The 25349-nt window shown below is 42.7% G+C and overlaps 2 protein-coding genes across 2 annotated transcripts; one reads left to right on the top strand and one right to left on the bottom strand.

The window, feature by feature from the left end:
• The first annotated feature begins 622 nt into the window (after window positions 1–622).
• Window positions 623–9613, top strand: LOC100196684 (C->U-editing enzyme APOBEC-2). The gene is made up of 4 exons (XM_014131835.3): window positions 623–1245; window positions 4013–4237; window positions 5970–6278; window positions 8841–9613. The coding sequence occupies exons 1-3, from the start codon at window positions 863–865 to the stop codon at window positions 6271–6273; spliced, it is 912 nt and encodes a 303-aa protein (XP_013987310.2). The 5' UTR covers window positions 623–862; the 3' UTR covers window positions 6274–6278; window positions 8841–9613.
• Window positions 9126–25349, bottom strand: pth4 (parathyroid hormone 4). The gene is made up of 3 exons (XM_014131839.3): window positions 24675–25349; window positions 11696–11784; window positions 9126–11394 (listed from the first exon to the last, which is right to left on the bottom strand). Exons 2-3 carry the CDS (start codon window positions 11779–11781, stop codon window positions 11082–11084), a joined length of 399 nt encoding a protein of 132 aa, XP_013987314.1. The 5' UTR covers window positions 11782–11784; window positions 24675–25349; the 3' UTR covers window positions 9126–11081.

Below are 25349 nucleotides of genomic sequence, written 5' to 3' on the forward strand. Positions count from 1 at the left end.
CTCGCTGTTTATTATCTACGACTTCAACCCTACCTACATGTACAAATTACCTTAACTAACCTGTACCCCCGCACACTGATTTGGTACCGGTACCCCCTGTATATGGCCTGTTGTTATGTTATTGTGTTACTTTTTATTATTTTTTACTTTAGTTTATTTGGTAAATATTTTCTTAACTCTTCTTGAACTGCACTGTTGGTTAAGGGCTTGTAAGTAAGCATTTCATGGTAAGGTCTACCCTTGTGACAAATAGATTTTGATTTGTTCCTAATGTGTTGTACACTCAGTGTACAAACCCGGCTCCCCACTTCCATCTTTTTAACCATCCCCCTGCAATAACAAACACATTAATCAAGGCTCTCATGTTACATCGTACAAAATAAATACCTATCAAGCCTTTGCCCCCCCTTGGGGTCCCTCCCTCCCTTTTCTCCTACCACAACAGAGGGGAATCGGGGGGGGGGGGGGGGCATCAGGGGGGAGTCAGAGCCGATCCCCTCCCCCTGGGTCTTTTAATAGACCTGGCTGGACTTAGGGCAGCAGCTGCCGGAGTGTGTCTGCACCACCTCTCCCCTGTCCCTGTCTGTCCCCTTATCCTGCTTTTTCTCTCTCTCTCTCTCTCTCTCTCTCTCTCTCTCTCTCTCTCTCTCTCGTACCCCTCCTCTGTCTTTCTCTCACCCCCACTCCTATCTCTCTCTCTTTCTCTCTGCTATCCCCCTTCCTCTATCTCTCTGTAACTCTCCTGTCCTCGTTCCCCTATCTCTGCTTCAAACCCCAGACCCTTACCACCTCCCCTTCTCACACACACTCAACTGCACACTTCACAATCATACACAGGACTACCATTCCCGGACCAGTCACCATGGCCGACAAGAAGGGCGCTGCTGCCAGCAGCAAACTGGTGGCGAGGAAGAAAGAGAGGACGACAAAGACAGCGGTGACTCTGGAGGTCAAGAAAGAGGTCAAGAAGGAGGTCAAGACGGAGATGAAGACGGAGATGAAGACGGAGATGAAGACGGAGATGAAGAGGGAGGTGAAGAGGGAGGTGAAGTCGAGTGTAGTGAAGAAGGAGGGGAAGGTCCTGGCAGTGGGGGAGAAAGTGGAGGGGAACGGAGAGGTCCCAATGGAAGAGGGAGCAACAGCTAATGAAGACGTGGCTAACGTGGAAGCGGCGGCGGCTAAAGCTAACGGAGAAAATGGGGAGTACGAACCCATTGAGCTGCCCCCTTGGGAGATCATCGAAGGGTGGGTGACAACAGATACCATGTGTGTGTGTACTGTATGTCTGTTGTTGGCAGCTGGTTGGCTGTCATTCTCATTTCATTATACATAAAGTGCCATGGACTTGCCTTTCATGTCATTACTATTCAAGTCTTGTTTCCTACAATATAGCTGAGTAATTACATAGTAATTACCAAAGTACAGAGTAACTTACTACTGTACATAGCAGTTACTATGTTCACCTGAGTAATAATATAGTTGTTACCAAAGGTAGGCATAAAGAACTGAATGTAAAGTGTTGCCAAATGACCTTTAGAGGGATGGCGAGGGTTACTTTTCCTACTATGGAGAGAAATACCAACATGACAGTGGGAAATGGCTTTAGAACATCGTGAAACACTGAAAGACATTGTAGAACATTGTGGAATGTTCAACTCTGTTGAACACTGGAACGTTCACAGTGGTTTTGTTGTGACTGTCCATACGACTCAAGAGTGGCACTGCTGTCACAATGTTAACTAAGTGGTCAAATATTAGGTAGGAACATAGCCACTGACTTTAACCATAAAGTCAAATTAAATCCAAAATGAAGGCGTACTGTTTTGGATCGTTTCCAACCTATTGATAAGGCCAGACAGAAAATGTAGGGAAGTTCTCTTATCAATACCTTCACAGTGTTGTCTGAGAGCTTAAATATGCCTCCACCGATTTCATCTGGCCCAGTCATTGGTTAACCACCAGAGGCCTGGATTGTAAAGTTGCACAGTCATTGGTTGATCACCTGTGACTTGGTGTGTTAGCGTGGTGGGTCATGTTGCAGCAGTGAGGGGCTTGGTTCAGATATAGCTCTGGGGGATTTTTCCATTCTGAGTTGATCTGTGTTTGGGTTCCTGTTTAGGGTGGGATTTAAGGGTCTTGGTTTCGGAGGGGCCCAGGGCACGGAAATACCCTCTGATTTTGTTTTTATCACCCCTCCATCTGGTGGATCTGTTGTCATCCTTTGGGTGTGACTGTGTTGGAGGTTACATTTGTTAACACTGCAACAAATGAAATATATACAGCGCATATGTTGCGAAACCAAAGGGATAAAGTGTAATACTTTCCAGTCACCACCTTTGTATGGGTTTCAGCTATGTTTTTAATGTTTTTTTTTTACTTCAGATGTGTTGTCTTCTTGAAAGTGTCCTGAATTGGTTCAAACCAGCATGACAACATAAAAGGAACGCAATCAAAACCAGCACGACAACATTTAAGGAAGGAACAAGTGATAAGATAAGAGTCATTCTCCATATTTTTGGGACAGGGCCTCTGTGTCTGTGAGTGTCACGTCTGGTAGAGCCCAGCCTGACTAATAGGAGATCTGCTAGTCAAAGGGGATTAAGACTCCGTTATGAGATTGAAACACATGACCCTCTTAAAACAGGACAGGCCCAAACAACAACCCTCAGCCATTTCTGTGGACAGAGCCTACGCATTACTTAGTGATTACCGGTGTATTCACTTCGCAATTGACTCAAGATATCCATTAAAATCCTCCGTTAGACACACAAAATAGCTGACTCATAATCAAAACATTTGGACTGGGTCAGGTTTCCTGAATGCCTGTCATGATATGGACCTGCCTTCCAGAGAGGACTCCTGAAGAGCTGTGACATCTTGGGAAATAAATTATCGTAAAAGTTGTATGCACTTCTTCTAGTTTATGGTGAGGCACTAAAACTATTGTATTCAATAAGCGACTGTTCCCCTTCACCATCTGACTACATCACAATATACAATAGCGTAGATTATTACTAGACAGGGTTAAAGTGGAACAAATTTCGAAATTGATGAGCACAAATATGAGCTTTTTGCTCTTGATTTTGAGTTAGGGCTATGATAAATGTTAAGAACAGGGTTTTTGAATAGAGTTGTGTCCATAGCTAGATAGTGTAGTGCTGTACCTCTGTCCTGTCCAGTTAGTACCGACCACATACTGTACCAGTGGGATGATCTTGAGCACCTCGGGGCCACACAAAGCCCTGGACCGCCATGGTTAATGTTGAGGTGGGTCATTGAGTCAGAGGGCTAAAAATACAGAGCTGGCATTCCACGCTAAGCCACGCCAATGCCCTAAAATTAGTCCTGTGTACCCCGGTCTGTCTGATATAGGAGATAATATTTTATTATATATAGCTTTTTACCACTTTTCTCCCCAACTGCAACTCCCACACGGACTCAGGAGAGGCAAAGGTCGAGAGCCGCGCGTCCTCTGAAACACAACCCAACAAAGCTGCAGTGCTTCTAGACACAATGCCCACTTAACCATGAAGCCAACCTGTTGGAGGAAACACTGTACACCTGGCGACCATGTCAGTGTGCACTGCCACCAGCCCGCCACGGGAGTCACTGGTGCGCGATGGGACAATAACATCCCTGCCAGCCAAACGCTCCCCTAACCCGGATGACGCTGGGCCAATTCTGCACCACCCCATGGGTCACCCGGTCACAGCTGGCTGCGATAGAGCCTGGACTCGAACCCAGAATCTCTAGTGGCACAGCTAGCACTGTGATGCAGTGCCTTAGACCACTGCGCCACTCGGGAGGCCCTTATAGGAGTGATTCTGTAATGATAACTGTATAACATTTGTACTCTTAGAAGAAACACTTCGATATAATATACTATAACACAATTAAGTTTGGGTTGACAAAATGTTCCAAAGTTAAATAACCTTGAATGGAGAACTGAAGGTAGAGAACCCTTCTCCCATTTGTTAAATTAACCCCATCCCCATATTCCCTCTCCATCCAGGGACCGCATCGACCCGTTCCAATTCAAGTTCCAGTTCAAGAACGTGGAGTACTCGTCAGGTCGTAACAAGACGTTCCTGTGTTACCTGGTGGACAAGGGGAAGGCTGATGAAAGTCTGATGAGAGGTTACCTGGAGGATGAACACTCAGGAGCCCACGCTGAGCTGGCCTTCTTCCTCCAGACTCTCCCAGACTACGACCCTGCTGTCAAATACACTATTACCTGGTACGTACACTACCGGTCAAAAGTTTTAGAACTACTCATGCAAGGGTTTTTCTTTATTTTTACTATTTTCTACAATGTAGAATAATAGTGAAGACGTCAAAACTATGAAATAACATATGGAATCATGTAGTAACCAAAAAAGTGTTAAGAAAACTTCTGAAGCCTGCTAAATAATCATACAAATTATGGATATTAAACATTTAGATACATATGTGTCTTTTATCGGTTGAAAGCTTAAATTCTTGTTAATCTAACTGCACTGTCTGATTGACAGTAGCTATTACAGTGAAAACATGCCATGCGATTATTTGAGGATGGCACCCCACATCAAAATATTTTTCCACTGGCACAGGTTTCATAAATTCACAAATAGCGATTAAATATTCACTTACTTTTTGAAAATCTTCCTCTGATTTGTCAGAGCTATAACATGATGGTCATAACATGTTATATGTAGTGTCGTTTTGTTAGATACAATCCTTCTTTATATCCCAAAAAGTCAGTTTAGTTGTCGCCATCGATTTGAGTAATCCACTTGTTCAACATGCAGAGAAAGGAATTTGAAAATGTACCATTAAACTTTGTTTCAACAAGTCAAAATATGTTTCTATTTACTCCTCAGATACCCTAAAATCTAATCAAACTATAATATTTATTACGGAAAGAAGTATGTTCAATAGGAAACCGATTTTAGCAGGTGCACGCAAACACGCATTTCCAAGACTGTGTCCCTGTACTAAAACTGATATTTCTTATTCGTTTTGGAAGTTACAAGCCTGAAACCTTGAACATAGACTGCTGACACCCTGTGGAAGCCATAAGAATTGCATCCTGGGAGCTCATTTTCACTATGCCCTTGCCATTGTAAGAGCATGGTCTCTCTCAACAAAATTCTGGTTGTTTTTTCTTTGGATTTTCTCCTACCATATCTATTGTGTTATATTCTCCTACATTATTTTAACATTTCTACAAACTTCAAATAGTTTTCTTACCAATGGTACCAATTATATGCATATCCTGGCTTCACGGCCTGAGCAACAGGCAGTTCACTTTGGGCACGTCATTCAGGTGGAAATTGAGAAAAAAGGGGCCTAGCCCTAAGAAGCTTTATGAAAAACCCTTGAATGAGTAGATGTTCTAAAACGTTTGACCATTAGCTTACAGTATCTCTCGAATACGCTGTCACCTGATATGTATCTCTCAAATACACTGTAACCTGGGGCATATCTCTCAAATACACTGTAACCTGTGAAATATTGCTCAAATACACTGTAACCTGGGGCATATCTCTCAAATACACTGTAACCTGTGAAATATTGCTCAAATACTCTGTAACCTGGGACATATTTCTCAAATACACTGTAACTTGGGATATATCTACAGTATTAGCCGGTCAAATACACTGTAATCTGGGACATATCTCTCAAATACACTGTAACCTGGGACATATTGCTGAAATACATGGTCTCCTGGTACATATCTCTCAGACACATATCTGTGAAATACACCTGGTAACTATCGGCCAAACACACAGTCACCTGTTCCATATCTATCAAATATACCGTGACCTGTGAAATCTCTCTCAAATGCACTGTCACATCCGTACAGTATCTACGCAGAAAGCTGTGGCTCGTTTCACAGAAATTTAGCAGCACTTAATGCAACAATTAGAACCCTAACTATGACCTCATCATCTGTGCCTAATTCAACTTTACCTCCTCCCCTGTCCCAGGTACATGTCATCCAGTCCCTGTGCGGTCTGTGCAGCTAAGATCGCAGAGGCCCTTCAGGCCAGGAAGAGCATCAAGATGACTCTCTTCTCAGCCCGGCTGTTTGAGTGGGAGGATCAAGACATCCAGGCGGGGCTGAATGCTCTGTCTCAAGCAGGGTGCAAGCTGAGGATGATGAAACCCATGGACTTCACCTATGTCTGGGACACTTTTGTGGCGAATGACGACCTAACGTTCACCCCCTGGGAGGACTGCCAGGACAACTATGAGTACTACCACGAGAAACTGGCAGACATCATGCAGTGACTACAGTGAGTTAATGTAGTGTTACTGTAGTATGACTAGAGAATCTGGCTGATATCATGCAGTTATCGCTGTGAGTTACTGTGGTATTACTGTAGTACAGTGGTCACCAACTGGTCACCAACTGGTCGAACACGATCAACTGGTCGACCTTCAAGGCATTCCTAGTAGATCACCAAACATTTCTGTAGAAAAGCTCCCTTTGTTCTTCGTGTTGCACTGTTGGCGGTAGATGCACTTGATTCAGAAGCCCTGCACACCGGGTAGGCAAAGTGTTCCCATTTTGAACAATTTCATTTGTCTGAAAAGAAAAACTCTGTGGCTATCTGTGGCTAACTCCAGTGCACCTACTTTACTGGCCAATCGGATAGCTGAAATTACTGTGCATACCTACAGCTTCCACGACCCCATCCACAGCAAAGTGTGATGCTAGCCTACGTGAGATTTCATAATTGTCAAAGAATACAGCAAAGAGAGCCTGTCAAATATAGCAAAGAGCTGCAGTTTTTATGAGTGAGTTCATGTCTAAGTTTTATTCAACACTGTCAACACTGCTTTTATTCGACACTATTACAAAACATAAAAGACGCTTCTCTCTACTTCCACTCCCGCTGCAATGTATACGTAGCCAAGTGTATAGATAGCCCTGCGTTTCTATTATTAATAGCAGCTCGTCCTGTCTATTTTAATATCGAGGAGTATTTCACTTTCTCTGGTCATAGGAACAACATGAATTTGTGCCTGAGGCAGATGCAACTCGAGGTTCACCTTCAGGTGGAAGACTGTGTCCTCTCTCTAGCCAGTCTCACCGGAGGAAAGAGCAGGGACCGTGAGAGGCAGACCCTCTGCTGCTCTCTCCCACCACTGAGACTAATGCCATGTTCAAATTATTATATATATAATTTTTATTTAACTAGGCAAGTCAGTGAACAAATTCCTATTCACAATGACGGCCTACCCCAGCCAAACCCAGACAACGCTGGGCCAATTTGCGCCACCCTATGGGACTCCCAATCACAGCCAGATGTGATGCAGCCTGGATTCAAACCAGGGACTGTAGTGACACCTCTTGCACTGAGATGCAGTGCCTTAGATTGCTGCGCCACTCGGGAGCCCAGTTGGCAATTTGGAAATCTCAGACTTCCGACTTCAGTGCATTCAAGACATCTGGGAATTGACTGACCTGAAGTTGACTGTTGTCATGATTTGACTTCGTTTTTTCCCCAGCTGTCTTGAAAGCACCATGACCATCAGACCAGGTACCATCAGACCAGTAAAATAAAAAAGCTAATTATCTGCAAATTATTTATATTTATGCTCAACTGTGCCTTGCAGCTTCTATACCAACTGATCTATTTTGTTATCAAATTTAATATGGTCTGAGAATAACAATATTGGCAGGCCAGGCATGTAGCCAATATGCTGTGATAATGTATTAGGCCTACCGCACAAACCTCATTCCTACAGAACTGTTTTTATTAAGTTAATGTTTAGGTTTAGGTTTTTAAGTTAGTTTTTTTTTATCTGAGTGGTAGAGCTCACCTTGCTTTTTGACTGCGAAAGTGATCTTGAAAGGTTGCTGAACACTGCTATAGTATAACTAGAGAAACTGACTGACATCATGCAGTGATCACAGTGAGTTACTGTAATATTACTGTAGTATAACTAAAGAGAAACTGACTGACATCATGCAGTGATCACAGTGAGTTACTGTAATATTACTGTAGTATAACTAAAGAGAAACTGGCTGACATCATGTAGTGATCACATTAGGTGGAGGGGAGAGGAACACACATATAGGCCATAGGCCAACATATGCACACTTATGCAGGCACAAATACACATGCCGGTATGCAGGGATGCACATAGTTGCATGCAGTCATTGATCTCAGAAATGTGTATTTTTCTCATGCAAAACCAGTGAGGGGCCAGACCAATGAAGCCAACGAGGATGACGCCAGAGAGAAAGACAAACAGATACAGTTACTGTTTTCCCCTGGCTGATCCACTGCTGCCTAATGGGGGCAGCTGCTAACATTTATGGGGAGATTGGAAGAGGCAGAGGAGAAAGGAAGAGACAGGGGAGGTGGGGAGGTATGGAGAGACAGGGGAGGTGGGGAAAAGTAGGGAAAGCAGGAAGGTAAGGAAAGGCAGGAAAAGACAGATCAGGTAGGGGCAGGGAGAGGCAGAGAGAGGCAGGGGGGATGCAGAGAGGTGCCTTGGGAGAGAGGCTGGGGATACAGGGGAAGGCAGGGGTATACATGGAGGCAGGGTGTCGATGAGCATTGAATGTTAGGGCCATGAGAAGGGATAGAAGAGTCATCAATCAGCCTCATAACCAGTCAGTGTGGGATTAGGGCCTGAAGACTTGAAGTTTAGCTTCAATCCTGGGGTTCTGATCCTCAGAGGATGCCTAAAGGTTAGTTAAAGTTCTGATAAGTCAACAGAGTGTGAAGTGTAGTATTCTTGTCTTCCGATGAAGCGATATCAATAACTTTTGAGTTGCTGTGGATTTCAATGCTCTCTCATTCCCTCCTCTCTCTCTCTTTTTCTCTCTCTGTCTCTGTCAGGAATACTGTTGGCCCAGAATTCTCCCATCACTTGCCACCTCCACCATCTCAGATCCTCAGTGATGTGTACAGGACTCAACCAGTTTGTGTGCTTGCGCATGTGCGTCAAGCCATCCTGCTGTGTATGCCTTTATGAAGCCAGTTCCAGACCACCTCCTCCACATGGAGCTCTCTGTCCCAGCTTCCACTCTCTATTCTGGGGTTGTCCTCACAGGACACATGGATCTGTGGATCAATCCTCAACATCAAGATAAGAGCTTTGCAATGACTATTGGTTATAATAAAAGTATAAGTTATTATTTTATTACAATTGAAGTTATAATAATTCATCCTTCTCCTTCTGTCCTGAAAGGACGTTTCATAACTGCACTAATGTTGAGTCTGTCATTCAGAGGACTAGAATGATATTCTATGTATGAATATTCATATAGATATTGTTAATGACAATACCCCAAACTGTTAAGTTCTAGAGAATTAACAGATATGTTTGTTATTAGGAGTAATTCAACATTTGTGAGTTATGATGAGATACGTTCAATATCTTTGTTTTACACGTTTTATTGTAGCAAAAAAAACATTAATGTTACTTGATGGTGTTCGTTTTCAATAGTGATTGAATGATCCAACATTTCTTACAGAAAGAATGAGTAGAGATTGTAGCGTCGCATGAGCACACGATTTCAACTTCAAGATTATATAGATCTGTCTGTAGAAATTGAAGCAAAGTACATTATTTATACACAGTGAAAATAAAGAAGTGTGGAGTTTTAAAAGTGTTATCTTTTTCTCATTTCTAAATCATTGTTAGCACAAAAAAAACGGACAATTTGGATTTGAAATAAATGTGGTTGACCCCTTTTTCTTGTTGTGACAACTAAAGCCATCTACTTTCCTTTAAATGATACATCCCCTGGTCTACAAGTTTCCACATAATCATCTCCACTAATAGGTTGAAAACCCAGTTAGAATCCATGGAACTCAGAGCAGAAATCCTTGGCTGTTGAGTTATCTAGACAAAAGCCTAGCTCCAGCCGACTTTTAAGAGGACTGCCTCTAGTCTCCCGATGGGACAAACGAGCGCCAATCAGCCACTATTCACAGATTAGAGGGGTTCCAGATTAGAGTGGTTCTATAATAGAGTGGTTCTATTAAAAGACTGTGGAATGTTCATCACACAATATTTACAGCACTGATACACTGGGAACATGTGAACGACCATCAGAGACAGGGGAGTCAAAGCAATCTGCAGATATTTCTGGGTCTTGGTTAATAAAGACATTTAACAGAACATTAGAGTAAATTAAGAATCAATTAAAAATGATTGCGATCATCGTCAAGCGGATAAAGAAAAAGTATTTTGAGACGACCATGCATTGTTGCATACAGCACTAGTTGACATTTACAGTACATCTTCACAGAGATCCAACCTGATCTCAGAGCATTTAGTATTATTCTGCATGTAAATCCGAGTCACTCCATTTAGTATGATATGCTACCTTTCATATTGTATGTATTCATTTGTGGATGTCCATCACCCATTTCATATGATTTGTTACAAATTAAAATTCATATTATGTGTTACGAATTTACAGAACCTACAATATGTTATGAATTTGAAAAACATACAATATGTTTATCATTTTCAAAATGTATGATAAGTTACGAATTCTAACTAGGTATCTAACGTTAGGTAGCTGGCTAAAGTTAGCTAGAATAGGGGTTGAGGTTAGGGGTTAGGGTTACGTTTAGGACTTAGGTCAAAGGGTTAAGGTTATAGTTAGGGTTAGGTTTAGCTAAAAGGGTTAAGGTTAGGGGAACGATCAGCTAAAAGGGTTAGGGGAAGGGTTAGCTAACATGCTAAGTAGCTAAAAAGTAGTAAGTAGTTGAAAAGTTGCTAATCAGCAAAAATGCTCAAGTTGTCCTTGATGACATTCAAACACGCAACCTTAAGGTTGCTAGACATTCGCATTATACGCCCACCCACCCTACTTTAGTTCATTTGAGTGTCCCGGATTTGCATTTACTATGTTACATCTAGTCTATGAGACCAGGCTGAGAGATCTAATGGGTGAAAAACATGTAAAAAATAGCAGGCTCAAAGCAGATAGCCATGAATAAAAGTCATGGTCTGTTTTACTTTCATGTGCAGACTTTTAGTAGGCTAACATACTCATTGAAAATCAAAGCAGCGACACAGAATGCGAAATAGAGATGGTTCTGGGAGTTGAGGAGTTGCGGGGTCTATGGTTCCCCCTCAGAGAGGTCCATGAGGTTGGGGCTGAAGAAGTTTTTCATAAGTCTCTCCAGTGACCCCTTGTGGTTGTTGCTGGCCTCCCCAGATTGTGAGCCAGCAGAGTGTGGTTTGAGGGCAGGGGAGAGGCCCGGGGTGTAGCCTGGGATGGGGTTCAGTGCGGTGCGGGGAAGCAGGGAGGAGGAGCGGGTCTGGGCGGTGTGGAGCCCCTCCATGGCACTGGACAACCAGATGAGTCTCTTCAGGCTCTGGATGGTCCTGCCACGGTCATGCATCAGCTGGTGCTCCGTTACCGCTCGCCTGCTGGAGTGGAGAGGAGGGGAGGAGTGGAGAGGAGTAGAGGAAAGGAGAGAAGAGGAGGGGTGAGGGGCAGAGAATATATGTATTATTAAGCAGGGAGGGAGAGGAGTACAGTAATGTCTTCTGAAAATAATGTGATAGAAAGATGATAAAGGAGGAGAGACAAGGAGGAGAGAGCTGCAGTGTGTAGTTTGCTCGCAACAAATACAAGGTGTGAAAAATAGACTTCAGGAACTTTCAGCATGTTCAAAAGTATTAAAAAAAACAATAAAGGAATAAACCTTAAGAGGAACCAGAGACTTACCTTTCATTCTCCTGACAGTGACCGACTGTGAAGACGACAAGAACCATGACAGCAACCGACTGCACATGCTTTTGGGATACCAGCATCGTCTGCAGAGATGAAACGTTCACAACAACTTCATGTAATTCCTCAAAACTCACTGGGGCCATTCTTGCGAACATTAGAAAAAGTTTCATTTGAAACGTTTTCTGCCTGTCAAAATGCGAGTCAGCCAATTAAAATCGTTGATGTAGTTGCACGTGATCAAACGCTACATATTAGCTGTTCCCATTACATAACCTGGCACATGTATCCCCATGCTAACCTGAGCAGTGACAGTGATTATTTCCTGTAACAAATTCTGCATCCTTGACTAGTGTAATGGGTTGAAGACAAAGCGAAAACAGGTTTTTAGAAAGGTTTGCAAAAAAAACAGAAATACCTTCTTTACATATGTATTCAGGCCCTTTGTTATGAGACTCTAAATTGAGCTCAGGTGCATCCATTTTCCATTGATCATCCTTGAGATGTTTCTACAACTTGATTGGAGTCCACCTGTGGTCAATTCAATTGATTGGGCATGATCTGGAAAGGCACACACATAGGCTGTCTATATAAGGTCCCACAGTTGACAGTGCGTGTCAGAGCAAAAACCAAGACATGAGGTTGAAGGCATTGTCTTTAGAGCCCCCGAGACAGGATTGTGTCAAGGCACAGATCTGGGGAAGGGTACCAAAACATTTCTGCAGCATTGAAGGTCTACAAGAACACAGTGGCCATCATTCTTAAATGGAAGAAGTTTGGAACCACCAAGTCTCTTCCTAGAGCTGGCCGCCCAGCCAAACTGAACAATCGGGTCTTTACGGTAAAGTGGCCAGATGGAAGCCAGTCCTCAGTAAAAGGCATATGACAGCCAGCTTGAAGTTTGCCAAAAGCCACCTCTGGTCTGATGAAACCAAGATAGAACTCTTTGGCCTGAATGCCAAGTGTCATGTTTGGAGGAAACGTGGTACCATCCCTAAGGTGAAGCATGGTGGTGACAGCATCATGCAGTCGGGATGTTTTTCAGTGGCATGGACTGGGAGACTAGTCAGGATCAAGGGAAAGATGAACAGAGCAAAGTACAGAGAGATCCTTGATGAAAACCAGCTCCAGAGTGCTCAGGACCTCAGACTGGGGCAAAGGTTTACCTTCCAACAGGGCAACAACCCTAAGCGCACAGCCAAGACAACGCAGGAGTGGCTTCGGGACAAGTCCCTGAATGTCCTTGAGTGGCCCATCCAAAGCCCGGACTTGAACCTGATCTAACATCTCTGGGGAGACCTGAAAATAGCTGTGCAGCAATGTTCCCCATCCAACCTGACAGAGCTTGTGAGGATCTGCAGAAAATAATGGGAGAAACTCCCCAAATACAGGTGTGCCAAGCTTGTAGCTTCATACCCAAGAAGACTCAAGGCTGTAATCTTTGCCAAAGGTGCTTCAACAAAGTATTGAGTAAAGGGTCAGATACTTATGTAAATATGATATTTCCGTTTTGACTTTGTTATTATGGGGTATTGTGTGTAGATTGATTGGGAAAAACAATGTAATCCATTTTTTTTAAATAGGCTGTAACGTAACAAAATGTGGAAAAAGTCAAGGGGTCTGAATACTTTTCGAATGCACTGTATTGTGTACATATCTATATATATATATTTTTTTATTTACCTCATGTTAATTTTAGTGCTAAATGGATATTGATTACTGCATTGTTGGGTTTGGAGCTTGCAATTAAGGCATTTCACTGTACTTGTGAACGTGACATTTTAAAACGTATCTGGAAAGCTGCAATTCATTTTATGATACCTGAACATACTGCAGAATAATTCAAAGCCATTTGCAAAATTTGCAAACAGTAAGTTGGATGCTTACCAAAAACAACTTTGAACCTCTTTGTTCATCTGAGGGCAAGTGTTCTTGTTTCAAACACACTATGCCATCTTTAAAGAGATAGGTTACTTAGAATACAAAGTAACATGATTTTCAACCTACCTTAGCTGTAGTCAGGGCCGGATTACCAAACGGGGGCCCCACCTCAAGGGGGCCCACAACCCCCGCCCCCCCAAAAATGTGTCGGGGGGGCCCCAGATGGCATATGCTAGCAAAATGTATAGAATTACAGGATTACAACTTTCTCAACTGCATGGCAAAATGTGTAGAAGAACCAAAAATGTGCTTTAAAATGGCAAAATTCTCTCTCAGCCTCCTGTCATAATGTGAACAAAAGCATGAGGTGAGCTATGAAACAACACAATTTTTTCTGCCCAAAGGTAAAAAGTGTAGAATTGCAGGATATTAGCTTTTTCTTAAAAAAAAGGTCTGTGCCCCGGGGCCTCAAATGCTGTAGTCCGGCACTGGCAGTAGTTGATTTAAGCAGGCAGTCACCCTTTCAACACTTAATAGCCATATTTTGTTACTGTTAGCATTCTCAGTAACACTTTACACTTTACATTGCTATGCAATTACCAAAGTATTATATAACAATGAGCTGACAGTACAAAAGGAACAGTGACTGTAATAACTCCATTATTATTTTTTTTACATTATTTGCAAACTGATTAATGCCAAAATAACATGCAAAACAGGCACTAAAAATAGATATCTATATTTTAGCTAAACAGGTTTGGCTCAAAACAGGTGCTCTGACCCACCTGCCCTTGATGACGGGTCGTTACTGGTATTGGTGCATTTTGATTTTGTGTGCGGCCCTGGGTTGGCCTTGGTTTTAGGGAGCCTCTGAAGCCTGGTGTGCGCTGTGGTGTTTGGGTGAGTGGGATTGAGATGCGCTAAGGAACGGTACTTGGCACGGTTGTGTCCATAATGGCGGTGCCCGCTGACATCACAGTGTGTGTGGCGTGTAGCCTGGCAGCTGGATAAGTATGTGTGTCAGGTTGGAGGTGTCACTGCCTTGAGGGAAGTTGGAGGTGGATGTTGCTGAGAAGAGTGCTTCTCTGTTACGGAGCTTATGGCTGCCTCAGTGACAGTACATGGTTGAGCATAGAGGGACTGGGTTCTTCGTTTCGGTTCGGCTGTGGGGTGCAGGCCGAGAAATGGCCCATGCCATCAGTGTAACCAATGAGCGCGTAACAGCCGCTACATGGTCAATCTGACATTGTCTGTGGTGGCCGTGTAGCATTTAATGAGATGCGGTCTCCGCATGAAGTCAGAGCATTCTTACCTCTTGTGTTTCGCATAGCTGTTGTGAAGGGAGTTGTCAAGGAAGTGAGTTTGTGTTTATACAGAACCTACCGCCCTCATCTACCATCAACCAATCATGTCGATGCTGAGCTATACGGACCGCTCCGCACTGTTACAAAATTTGGGAGGCACATGAAGAGTCAGTACGAAGCACGAACCCTAAGTACAGAGCCTCCAGATCGCATTTCCAGAGCAAGCATAACTTGGCTTCAAGTTGCTGACGAGGAGCTCCAGTAAGTAGGCCTATTATTGATAACATTTGGCAACTGATCCTATGCACCAAGTATTTTTTTAAATATAATTATGAAGATGAAAAATTATCTATGAAGAGAACTGTGCCAGGGCGCACGAGTGAGTAGGGTATGATGTATTATAGAGTCTGGCGAGCTACAGTACCAGTCAAAGGTTTGGACACACCTGCTCATTCAAAGGTTTTTCTTTATTTTTACAATTTTCTACATTGTAGAATATTAGTGAAGATTTCAAAGCTATGAAATAACATATATGGAATCATGTAGTAACCAAAAAAATGTTAAACAAATCGATTTTATATTTGAGATTCTTCAAGTAGCCACCCTTTGCCTTGATGACAGCTTTGCACACTCTTGGCATTCTCTCAACCAGCTTCATGAGGTAGTCACCTGGAATGCATTTCAATTAACAGATGTGCCTTGTTAAAAGTTAATTTGTGGAATTTCTTTCCTTCTTAATGCGTTAGAGCCAATCAGTTATGTGACCAGGTAAGGTTGGGATACAGAAGATAGCCCTATTTGGTAAAAGACCAAGTCCATATTATGGCAAGAACAGCTCAAATAAGCAAAGAGAAACGACAGTCCATCATTACTTTAAGCCACGAAGGTCAGTCAATCCGGAAAATTTCAAGAACTTTTAAAGTTTCTTCAAGTGCAGTCACAAAAATCATCAAGTGCTATGATGAAACTGGCTCTCATGAAGACCGCCACAGAGAAGGAGACCCAGAGTTACCTCTGCTGCAAAGGATAGGTTCATTAGTTACCAGCTTCAGAAATTGCAGCCAAAATAAATACTTCACAGAGTTCAAGTAACAGACACATCTCAACATCAACTGTTTAGAGGAGACAGCGTGAATCAGGCCTTCATGGTCGAATTTCTACAAAGAAACCACTACTAAAGGACACCAGTAAAAAGAAGAGGCTTGCTTGGGCCAAGAAACACGAGCAGTGGACATTAGACCACAGGAAATCTGTCCTTTGGTCTGATGAGCCCAAATTTTAGATCTTTGGTTCCAACCACCGTGTCTTTGTGAGATGCAGAGCAGGTTCATTAACCTCTATGGGCTAGGTGGGACGCAAGCGTCCCACCCGTGGTGCACTCCATCAACAGCAGGTGCATTTCAAGAGCGGCAAATTTGAATCCAAATAAATGTAAAAATTCAAATTTTTCAAACATACAACTATTTTACACCCTTTGAAAGATAAACATCTCCTTAATCTAACCACGTTTTATGATTTCAAAAAGGTTTTACGGCGAAAGCATAAATTTAGAGTATGTTAGGACAGTACATTTACAAGAGTTGTGTGTAATGTTTTGTCAATTCAAAGACAGGGTCACCAAAACCATAAAACCAGCTAAAATGATGCACTAACCTTTTACAATCTCCATCAGATGACACTCCTAGGACATTATGTTAGACAATGCATGCATTTTTAGTTCTATCAAGTTCATATTTATATCCAAAAACAGCGTTTTACTATGGCATTGATGTTGAGGAAATCGTTTCCCTCCAATAACCTGCAGTCAAGTCAGCACCACAAATTAAATAATTAAAATTAGAAAACATTGGTAAAATATTATATTGTCATTTAAAGAATTATAGATTTACATCTCTTGAACGCAATCAACTTGCCAGATTTAAAAATAACCTTACTGGGAAATCACACTTTGCAATAATCTGAGCACTGCGCCCAGAAAAATACGCGTTGCGATACAGACTAGCCGTCATGTTGGGGAGATCTAAAATCGAAAATACTATGTAAATAATCCATTACCTTTGATTCTCTTCATCAGATGTCACTTCCAGGTATCACAGGTCCATAACGAATGTAGTTTTGTTCAAAAAAGCTCATCATTTATGTCCAAAAATCTCCGTCTTGTTAGCACATGATCTAAGCCCGCCGGACTTCACTTCATGAACGAGGGGAAAAAATATATTTACGTTCGTTCAAACATGTCAAACGTTGTATAGCATAAATCATTAGGGCCTTTTTTAACCAGAACATGAATAATATTCAAGGTGGACGAATGCATTCTCTTTTATAACGTATTGGAACGAGGGTACCCAACATGAACTCGCGCGCCAGGTGTCTAATGGGCCATCATCGTTCCATGGCTCTTGTTCGGTCAGATCTCCCTCCAGAAGACTCAAAACACTTTGTAAAGGCTGGTGACATCTAGTGGAAGCAATAGGAAATGCCAAAATATTCCTCAGCCCCTGTGTTTTTCAATGGCATAGGTTTAAAGGTAATACAACACATCAGGTATCCACTTCCTGTCAGAAAATGTCTCAGGGTTTTGCCTGCCAAATGAGTTCTGTTATACTCACAGACACCATTCAAACAGTTTTAGAAACTTTAGAGTGTTTTCTATCCATATATAATAAGTATATGCATATTCTAGTTACTGGGTAGGATTAGTAACCAGATTAAATCGGGTACATTTTTTTATCCAGCCGTGCAAATACTGCCCCCTAGCCCCAACAGGTTAAAACCTGTTGGGGCTAGGGGGCAGTATTGAGAATTTTGAAAGAAATATGTGCCCATTTTTAACTGCCTCCTACACCACCTCAGAAGCTAGGATATGCATATTATTAACATATTTGGATAGAAAACACTCTGAATTTTCTACAACTGTTTGAATGGTGTCTGTAAGTATAACAGAACTCATATGACAGTCAAAACCCTGAGACAATTTCTAACAGGAAGTGTGTATCTGATGTGTTGAATAACTTTTAAGCCTATGCCATTGAAACACACAGGGACTTATTAATCATTGAGCACTTCTTACGCCATCCACTAGATGTCACCAGTCTTTACAAAGTGGTTTGAGTCTTCTACTATGAAAACTGACCGAACAAGAGACTTGGAATGTTGGTCATAAGCGGATGGCCGATACTACTCTGGCGCGCGAGTGCATGTTTGGGTACTCTCGTTCCAATACGTTTTAAAAGAGAATGCAATCATCCGCCTTGAATATTATTGAAGTTCTGATTGAAAAAGGCCCTAATGATTTATGCTATACAACGTTTGACATGTTTGAACGAACGTAAATATTTTTTTTCCCTCTTTGGTGAAGACAAGTCCGGCGGGCGTCGTTCATGTTTTTGAGTAGCCTACAGGATGCTCTAACAACACGGAGCTTTTTGGACACAAATTATGAGCTTTTTCGACAAAACTACATTTGTTATGGACCTGGGAATCCTGGAAGTGCCTTCTGATGAAGATAATTTTTTCACGAGATGTTAATCTATAATTCTTTGAATGACAATATAATATTTTACCAATGTTTTTGAATAGTAATTATTTAATTTGTTGTGCTGATTGTCTGGCGGTATTGGAGGGAAAATATTTCCTCGACATCAACGCCATAGTAAAACGCTGTTTTTGGATATAAATATGAACTTGATAGAACAAAAAATGCATGTATTGTCTAACATAATGTCCTAGGAGTGTCATCTGATGAAGATTGTCAAAGGTTAGTGCAGAATTTAAGCTGGTTTTCTGCTTTTGGTGACGCCTGTCTTTGCATTGACAAAACATTACACACAGCTATTTTCAATGTACTGTCCTAACATAATCTAACTTTATGCTTTCGCAGTAAAGCCTTTTTGAAATCGGACAACGTGGTTAGATTAAAGAGATGTTTATCTTTCAAAGGGTGTAAGATAGTTGTATGTTTGAGAAATTTGAATTATGACATTTAATTGTTTTAAAATTTGGCGCCCTTGATATTTCACCTGCTGTTGATAGGGTGTACCAGGGGTGGGACGCTTGCGCCCATAGAAGTTAACGGATTAGCTCGGCATGTGTGGTTCCCACCGTGAAGCATGGAGGAGGAGGTGTGGTGGTGTGGGGGTGCTTTGCTGGTGACACTGTCTGTGATTTATTTAGAATTCAAGGCACACTTAACCAGCATGGCTACCACAGCATTTTGCAGTGATGCGCCATCCCATCTAGTTTGCGCTCAGTGGGACTATCAATTGATTTTCAACAGGACAATGACCCAACACACTTCCAGGCTGTGTAAGGGCTATATGACCAAGAAGGAGAGTGATGGAGTGCTGCATCAGATGATCTGGCCTCCACAATCACCCGACCTCAACCCAATTGAGATGAGGATGAGTTGGACTGCAGAGTGAAGGAAAAGCAGCCAACAAGTGCTCAGCATACAGTATGTGGGAACTCCTTCAAGACTGTTGGAAAAGCATTCCAGGTGAAGCTAGTTGAGAGAATGCCAAGAATGTGCAAAATTGTCATCAAGGCAAAGGGTGGCTACTTTGAAGAATCTCAAATATAAAATATATTTTGATTTGTTTAACACTTTTTTGGTTACTACATGATTCCATGTGTTATTTCATAGTTTTGAAGTCTTCACTATTATTCTGTAGAAAATAGTACAAATAAATAAAAACCCTTGAATGAGTAGGTGTGTCAACTTTTGACTGGTACTGTATATGTTTATGGTCCCCAAGTGAACTGACTGGTGATGAGAAGCTGGAGAAAATATGAAGAAACAAGAAGTTGACGAGATTACATCCCTTTTTGCTCTGTCTTTTTGATATTGTCACGTCCTGACCAGTTGAGGGTGTAGTTGGGTCAGGATGTGGCAGAAGGGAGTGTGTGTTTTTTATTGTTTCATTGATTTTGCCGTGTGACTTCCAATCAGGCACAGCTGTAGAGGGTTGTGGTTGATTGGGAGTCACACATAAGTTGCCTACGTTTCCTTTGTGTTTCGTGGGTAATTGTTCTTGTCATTGTGGTTGCACCTGACAGGACTGTGTTGGCTGTCAGTTTTGTTGTTTTTGTGAATTGCATAGTGTTCGTTGAATTAAATATGACGAACCCTAACTCCGCCGCATTTTGGTCCACTTCTTCCTCAGACAGCCGTTACAGAATTACCCACCAAACCAGGACCAAGCGGCGGAAGAGGAAGGAGCAGCAGGAGTACAGCGTGATGGACCAATGGACTTGGGAACAGATCCTGGACGGAGAGGGACCATGGACTCAGGCTGGGGATCATCGCCTCCCGCAGTGGGAGATTGAAGCGGCGAGAGCGGAGAGGCGCTATTACGAGGAGAGAGAGCGCAACGAGCGCGAGAGGCAGCCCCAATAAAAAAAAATTGGGGGGGGGCACACGGGACAGTCGGTGGAACTGAGATCGGAACCAGAGCCAGTCGGGATGACATTGGAGGTGAGCGAGGGATACGAGGCAGAGACTGTGACGGGGTTAATGGGGAAATTAAGAGAGAGAGAGAGAGAGATGAGAGAGCTGCTAGTGTGGTGCATAAAGTACGGCATTCGCCCTAATGAGCGTGTCGTGGGAATGATGTCACCTGAGGCAGCTCTCCATACTCGTCCTGAGGTGCGTGCTGGTTGTCTGGTAAAGACTGTGCCTGCGCCCAGAAACAGGCCTCCTGCATGTCTTCCCAGCCCTGCACGTCCTGTGCCTAAGCCCAGAACCAGGCCTCCTGCATGTCTTCCCATCCTGGTCAAGCCCGTGTCTCCTCCACGGACCAGTCCTCCAGTGGGTCTCTCCACCCTGGTCCCTCCTGTGCCACCTCCTCAAACCAGGCCTCCAGCGGGTCTTCCCAGACTGGTGAGTCCAGGGCCTGCGCCCAGAGCCAGGCCTCCGTTATGTCTCCCCAGCCTGGTGAATCCTGAGCCGGAGCTGCCAGAGTGGCCAGACTGCCCGGAGTGGCCAGACTGCCCGGAGCTGCCAGAGTGGCCAGACTGCCCGGAGCTGCCAGAGTGGCCAGACTGCCCCTCCTGTCCTCCGGCCCAGCCCGAGTGGCCCTCCTGTCCTCCGGCCCAGCCCGAGTGGCCCTCCTGTCTTCCGGCCCAGCCCGAGTGGCCCTCCTGTCTTCCGGCCCAGCCCGAGTGACCCTCCTGTCCTCCGGCCCAGCCCGAGTGACCCTCCTGTCCTCCGGCCCAGCCCGAGTGGTCCGTCTGCCAGGGTCAGCCCGAGTGGCCCGTCTGCCCGGCGCAGCTATCGGCGCCACCGAAGTGTGCGACGCCGAAGGTGGAGCGAGGTTCACGTCCTGCACCTGAGCCACCTCCAGGATAAGTGGGTTGGGGAGGGAGGGTGTAGCACAGTGCCGTCGTTGACGGCAGCCACCCTCCCTTCCCTCCCTTTTTTTTTGTTTAGGGGATTTTTTTTGGTTTGTTGTCGTTTTTTTCCGTTTTTTTCTGTGTTTTGTGTAGGTGCATTCGGGGTATGCACCTTTGAGGGGGGGGGGGGGGGGGGGGGGTACTGTCACGTCCTGACCAGTTGAGGGTGTAGTTGGGTCAGGATGTGGCAGAAGGGAGTGTGTGTTTTTTATTGTTTCATTGATTTTGGCCGTGTGACTTCCAATCAGGCACAGCTGTAGAGGGTTGTGGTTGATTGGGAGTCACACATAAGTTGCCTACGTTTCCTTTGTGTTTCGTGGGTAATTGTTCTTGTCATTGTGGTTGCACCTGACAGGACTGTGTTGGCTGTCAGTTTTGTTGTTTTTGTGAATTGCATAGTGTTCGTTGAATTAAATATGACGAACCCTAACTCCGCCGCATTTTGGTCCACTTCTTCCTCAGACAGCCGTTACAGATATTTACTATCCCGTAAGTATCTCGAGTGTGCCTTTTGCATGTTATTTGTTGCCCAAAACTTTATTTATAGTGTGTTTTTGCATTATTACCCTTTACCCTTATTTTATCCTTATTTCTTGCAGAGATTTTGAGTAGATTGCTTTTTTTGACTTTGTGTCGAATATGAGGACACATTCCAAAATTAGGGTGGAAGGGATTGAAGTTTGTTCTGGTTCTTGAACACAGCCTCCTGCGTCTGTCAGTCACAGGTGCACCTCATTCTAATAATAAAAATATATAAGTCGATAGATGCGCCTGTGGCCCGTGAGTCAAACAGTGACATCATTTTGGATATTGAATAGCTCCCGATGTGTTTATGCTAGAGCCTTACCGTTTGTTGGAGTGGCTGCAGCTCAATCACCTTTCTGCCATTGCAAAGACTGAGCATGACATGGGGATTGTGAAAGCAGTGTTTTTCTACACGTGAGAGGATCCGGACAAGAAAATTGTCACAATCGTCTATAGAATCTGAACCGTTTGAGCTACAAACTAATAAGTCACCAATATCGAAAGGTATTCAGGGGAGTCATCTGAAGGTAACCCATTAAATGGCACAAAGTGCATGGGGGTAAAAAGTGCCACAAATAAAGTTACCCAACATGGGTCTAAAACATTTTTTTTTCTGAGTTTTCATATACCTCAGATATAGGACAGACACTTTAAAATCTTATTCCTAAGGATTTATTTTCAGTTTTTCCATGTACAAATGTGATATTCAATGTGTTTCTATGGGCTACAGCAGTAAAGGCCAAATTCAATGTTTCATAATTTATGTCCTTAAAATCAAATGGCAAAATGATCCATTTTATGACCATCTTCCAACAATTACATATGTTAGCTTCATTGATAAAAGGCTTAGACCTACAGGGGCTGTTGGTATAAAAGCTGTGATTTTCTTTTGTTTCAGGGGCTCCCCTAACATTGTAAAGACTGGCATGTCATGGGAGGATGGGAGCAGTGACCATGGTGTAGCTCAAATGGAGGAGTTTAATGTTCGATGGCAAGAGTGCACGTCTCCATTGGTGCCGCTCTCTATCTCCCTTGACGTGCCCTCCTGGATTGTTGGTATGCATGTTTTGTATGTTGGCCAGTTCAACAGAACTTAAACGTGATACCTTGATTATTGAATGATGATGATGATGATGATGATGATATTGATGATGGTATAACTCTGATTCCTTGGCCAGAAGATTCTGTGCAGAGTGCTAAGCGCTGAAGACGATTGTTCTAGTCTAAGCTTTCTATTAGTCCTATTGTGAATCAAATCTATATTTGTGTATTATACCTGGCCTGTTTATTCCCATGCTCTACTCCTGATTTGAAGAACTTGTGTTGAAGTTAAGTCCTGATGACTTCCTGCTCGTGTATAACAAAGGCGGTGTAGTATTGGCTACAGGATAAGAGCGTCTGCTAAATGACGTAAATGTAAATGAATAGATATTTAGGTGTAAATCCCCCGCGTTACACTAGGCTACTACTAAAATTAGACAAAATTCTAAAAGGCATGTTTTCACATATGACAAAATCACAAGTTTTTGCTAAACTGTTTCGCACACATCCATGTGCTTTAATGAAAAAAACAAAGGTCTATACAACATTTAAGTTTATCGTACATCATTAACCGTGGGTTTGAGCCCCCCCTCACATCAGGCATTTTTTTTTGAAGGAAAACACTTCACTTCTGGTCCTCGATGCTCGATTCAAATAACCTATATATGACTAAGTGGATGATTATAATAATGGATATAACATGTTGTATATGTAATTGTAGGCCTAAACGTCTACGTAATATAGCCTATAGTACAGATGGTCATTTATGTAGCGTTGCCAGTAGCCTATGTGTTGGTCTGCAAGAGGGACTCCAGCAAGAAGGTCCTCATTAAATGTATTTGTAATCTTCATTTACAAGGTTTTGGCGGCACTTCTCTTCTCAACACACTAACACAAGAAAGAATTAAATACATATGTGAGTTTTGAACCCATGCCACAATCTGCAATAATTTCAAAGAGCAAGGCACTCTGTACAGAGCGCTGTTTGAGAAGTCAGTCAAGCACGCCTAATCTCATTGTTTTGATTATCACAACGTGCCGTTGGACGTCTGTTAAGGGTGCTTTCGTGAACGAATGTTGGATCAGGTCCAACTATGCCAACAATTTTATTTGGCTGATATGAAATTTGAACCGGATATAATCACGGCCAGCTGTGCAGGTTAGCACAGAGCTCTGTTGGGAATAGCTAACAAATATATTTGATCACGTGCCACTACGTCAACAATTGTAATTAGCTGATGCACATTTTGAGATGGAGAAAAAGTTTAAACTTAAACTTTTTCTAATGTTCGCAAGCGTGGCCCAATAATTTTTTTTTTATCTGCATCCTACTGTATCTCTGTCTCTATCTGCATATTCCTTTGAAAACGAGCAACATTTTCGGTGTTCTAATGTTAATCCATCGTTTAGGTGTTAATCTGTTCATCATCAATCAAACTCTCAGAAAACACAAAAAAAAAATACATGTTGACTTTTAGTAATTACCAACTGGAGTAATACAGAGTTTGCTTGCATAGCCCTTGGAGAACCCACAGTTTGGGAAACCCCTTTTTTAATAAAATTATGTCATGCAGATATACATGGTAATAACAGATACTGTGAAATAATGTTGAAATGTAATGATAACAGACTTGACACATTTAAAATGAGTTACCAAAGTAATTACTACATAGTTACTCAATTCACACTTCACGACATAATGTATGATACATTCCTGAAACTAAGTTATTACAAACGCCCGGAAATCAAGAATCTCTAGTCAGTAATGGTCAATTCTAATTCGATCTCCAGCCAGTTTACCTGTGGGAAATTAGAAGGTATTAAGGTGTACTTACATAGTCCCTGATACAGCTATAGTCTTCCCTGATTCCTCAGACTCTTACTGTATTAGCCCCCAGATAGGGTGACATTAACCTTTTATACCTCTCCCTGACACACGCCTGCACACACACCATAGCTGACCTCACACATACACCCACACTCACACCCCTCGTTAATTAGGCTACACAGTCACGCACACACACACACGTCACACTGCTAAAGATAAAATGTCACTCCGTTTTTTTCCCCCTTCCTCAAATAGAGACACAGATCATTCTCTGCCATTGATATGCTAATATGCAGTATGTTCAAATCGCCAAGTCAATGTAGGCATAAACTCCAATCCCAAAATGGATTTTCAAAGCTTTTTGTCTAGTGTCTATACGCTTTCGACTGGTGTTTTTCCCAGAAGAGGTAGGGATGTGAGGGGAAAACGTGCAATTCATCAGATTATTTGTATCAGTATAATTGAATTCCTCTGATGTTCAGGATTTGGGGTTTGGATAGCTTTCATCAGTTGAGGTATTGTCTACATTGTCTGGTTTAATGACAGGTAGGAGGAAAAGAGGATTTATCAGCATTGTCCAACAATTTCTCTCAAAGACAATTTTGAAAGACCATTAAATGAAAAGAGAGCGCTTTGAATAGGGGTGCTTGTCATTCCAATGCATACCAAAATCAATCTTATT

The sequence above is a fragment of the Salmo salar genome, chromosome 12 (assembly GCF_965601325.2).
Source record: "Salmo salar chromosome 12, fSalSal1, whole genome shotgun sequence".
In the NCBI taxonomy this organism is placed as follows: Eukaryota; Metazoa; Chordata; class Actinopteri; order Salmoniformes; family Salmonidae; genus Salmo; species Salmo salar.

Bases quoted from the DNA above. Each gene is read 5' to 3' on its own strand.
- LOC100196684 (XM_014131835.3), top strand. From the start codon at position 863: ATGGCCGACAAGAAGGGCGCTGCTGCCAGCAGCAAACTGGTGGCGAGG. The intron at 1,246-4,012 runs GTGGGTGACAAC...CTCTCCATCCAG, and splicing joins CCTTGGGAGATCATCGAAGG to GGACCGCATCGACCCGTTCC. The intron at 4,238-5,969 runs GTACGTACACTA...CCCCTGTCCCAG, and splicing joins GTCAAATACACTATTACCTG to GTACATGTCATCCAGTCCCT.
- pth4 (XM_014131839.3), bottom strand. From the start codon at position 11,781: ATGCTGGTATCCCAAAAGCATGTGCAGTCGGTTGCTGTCATGGTTCTT. The intron at 11,395-11,695 runs GTAAGTCTCTGG...TCTCCACTCCAG, and splicing joins CACTGTCAGGAGAATGAAAG to CAGGCGAGCGGTAACGGAGC.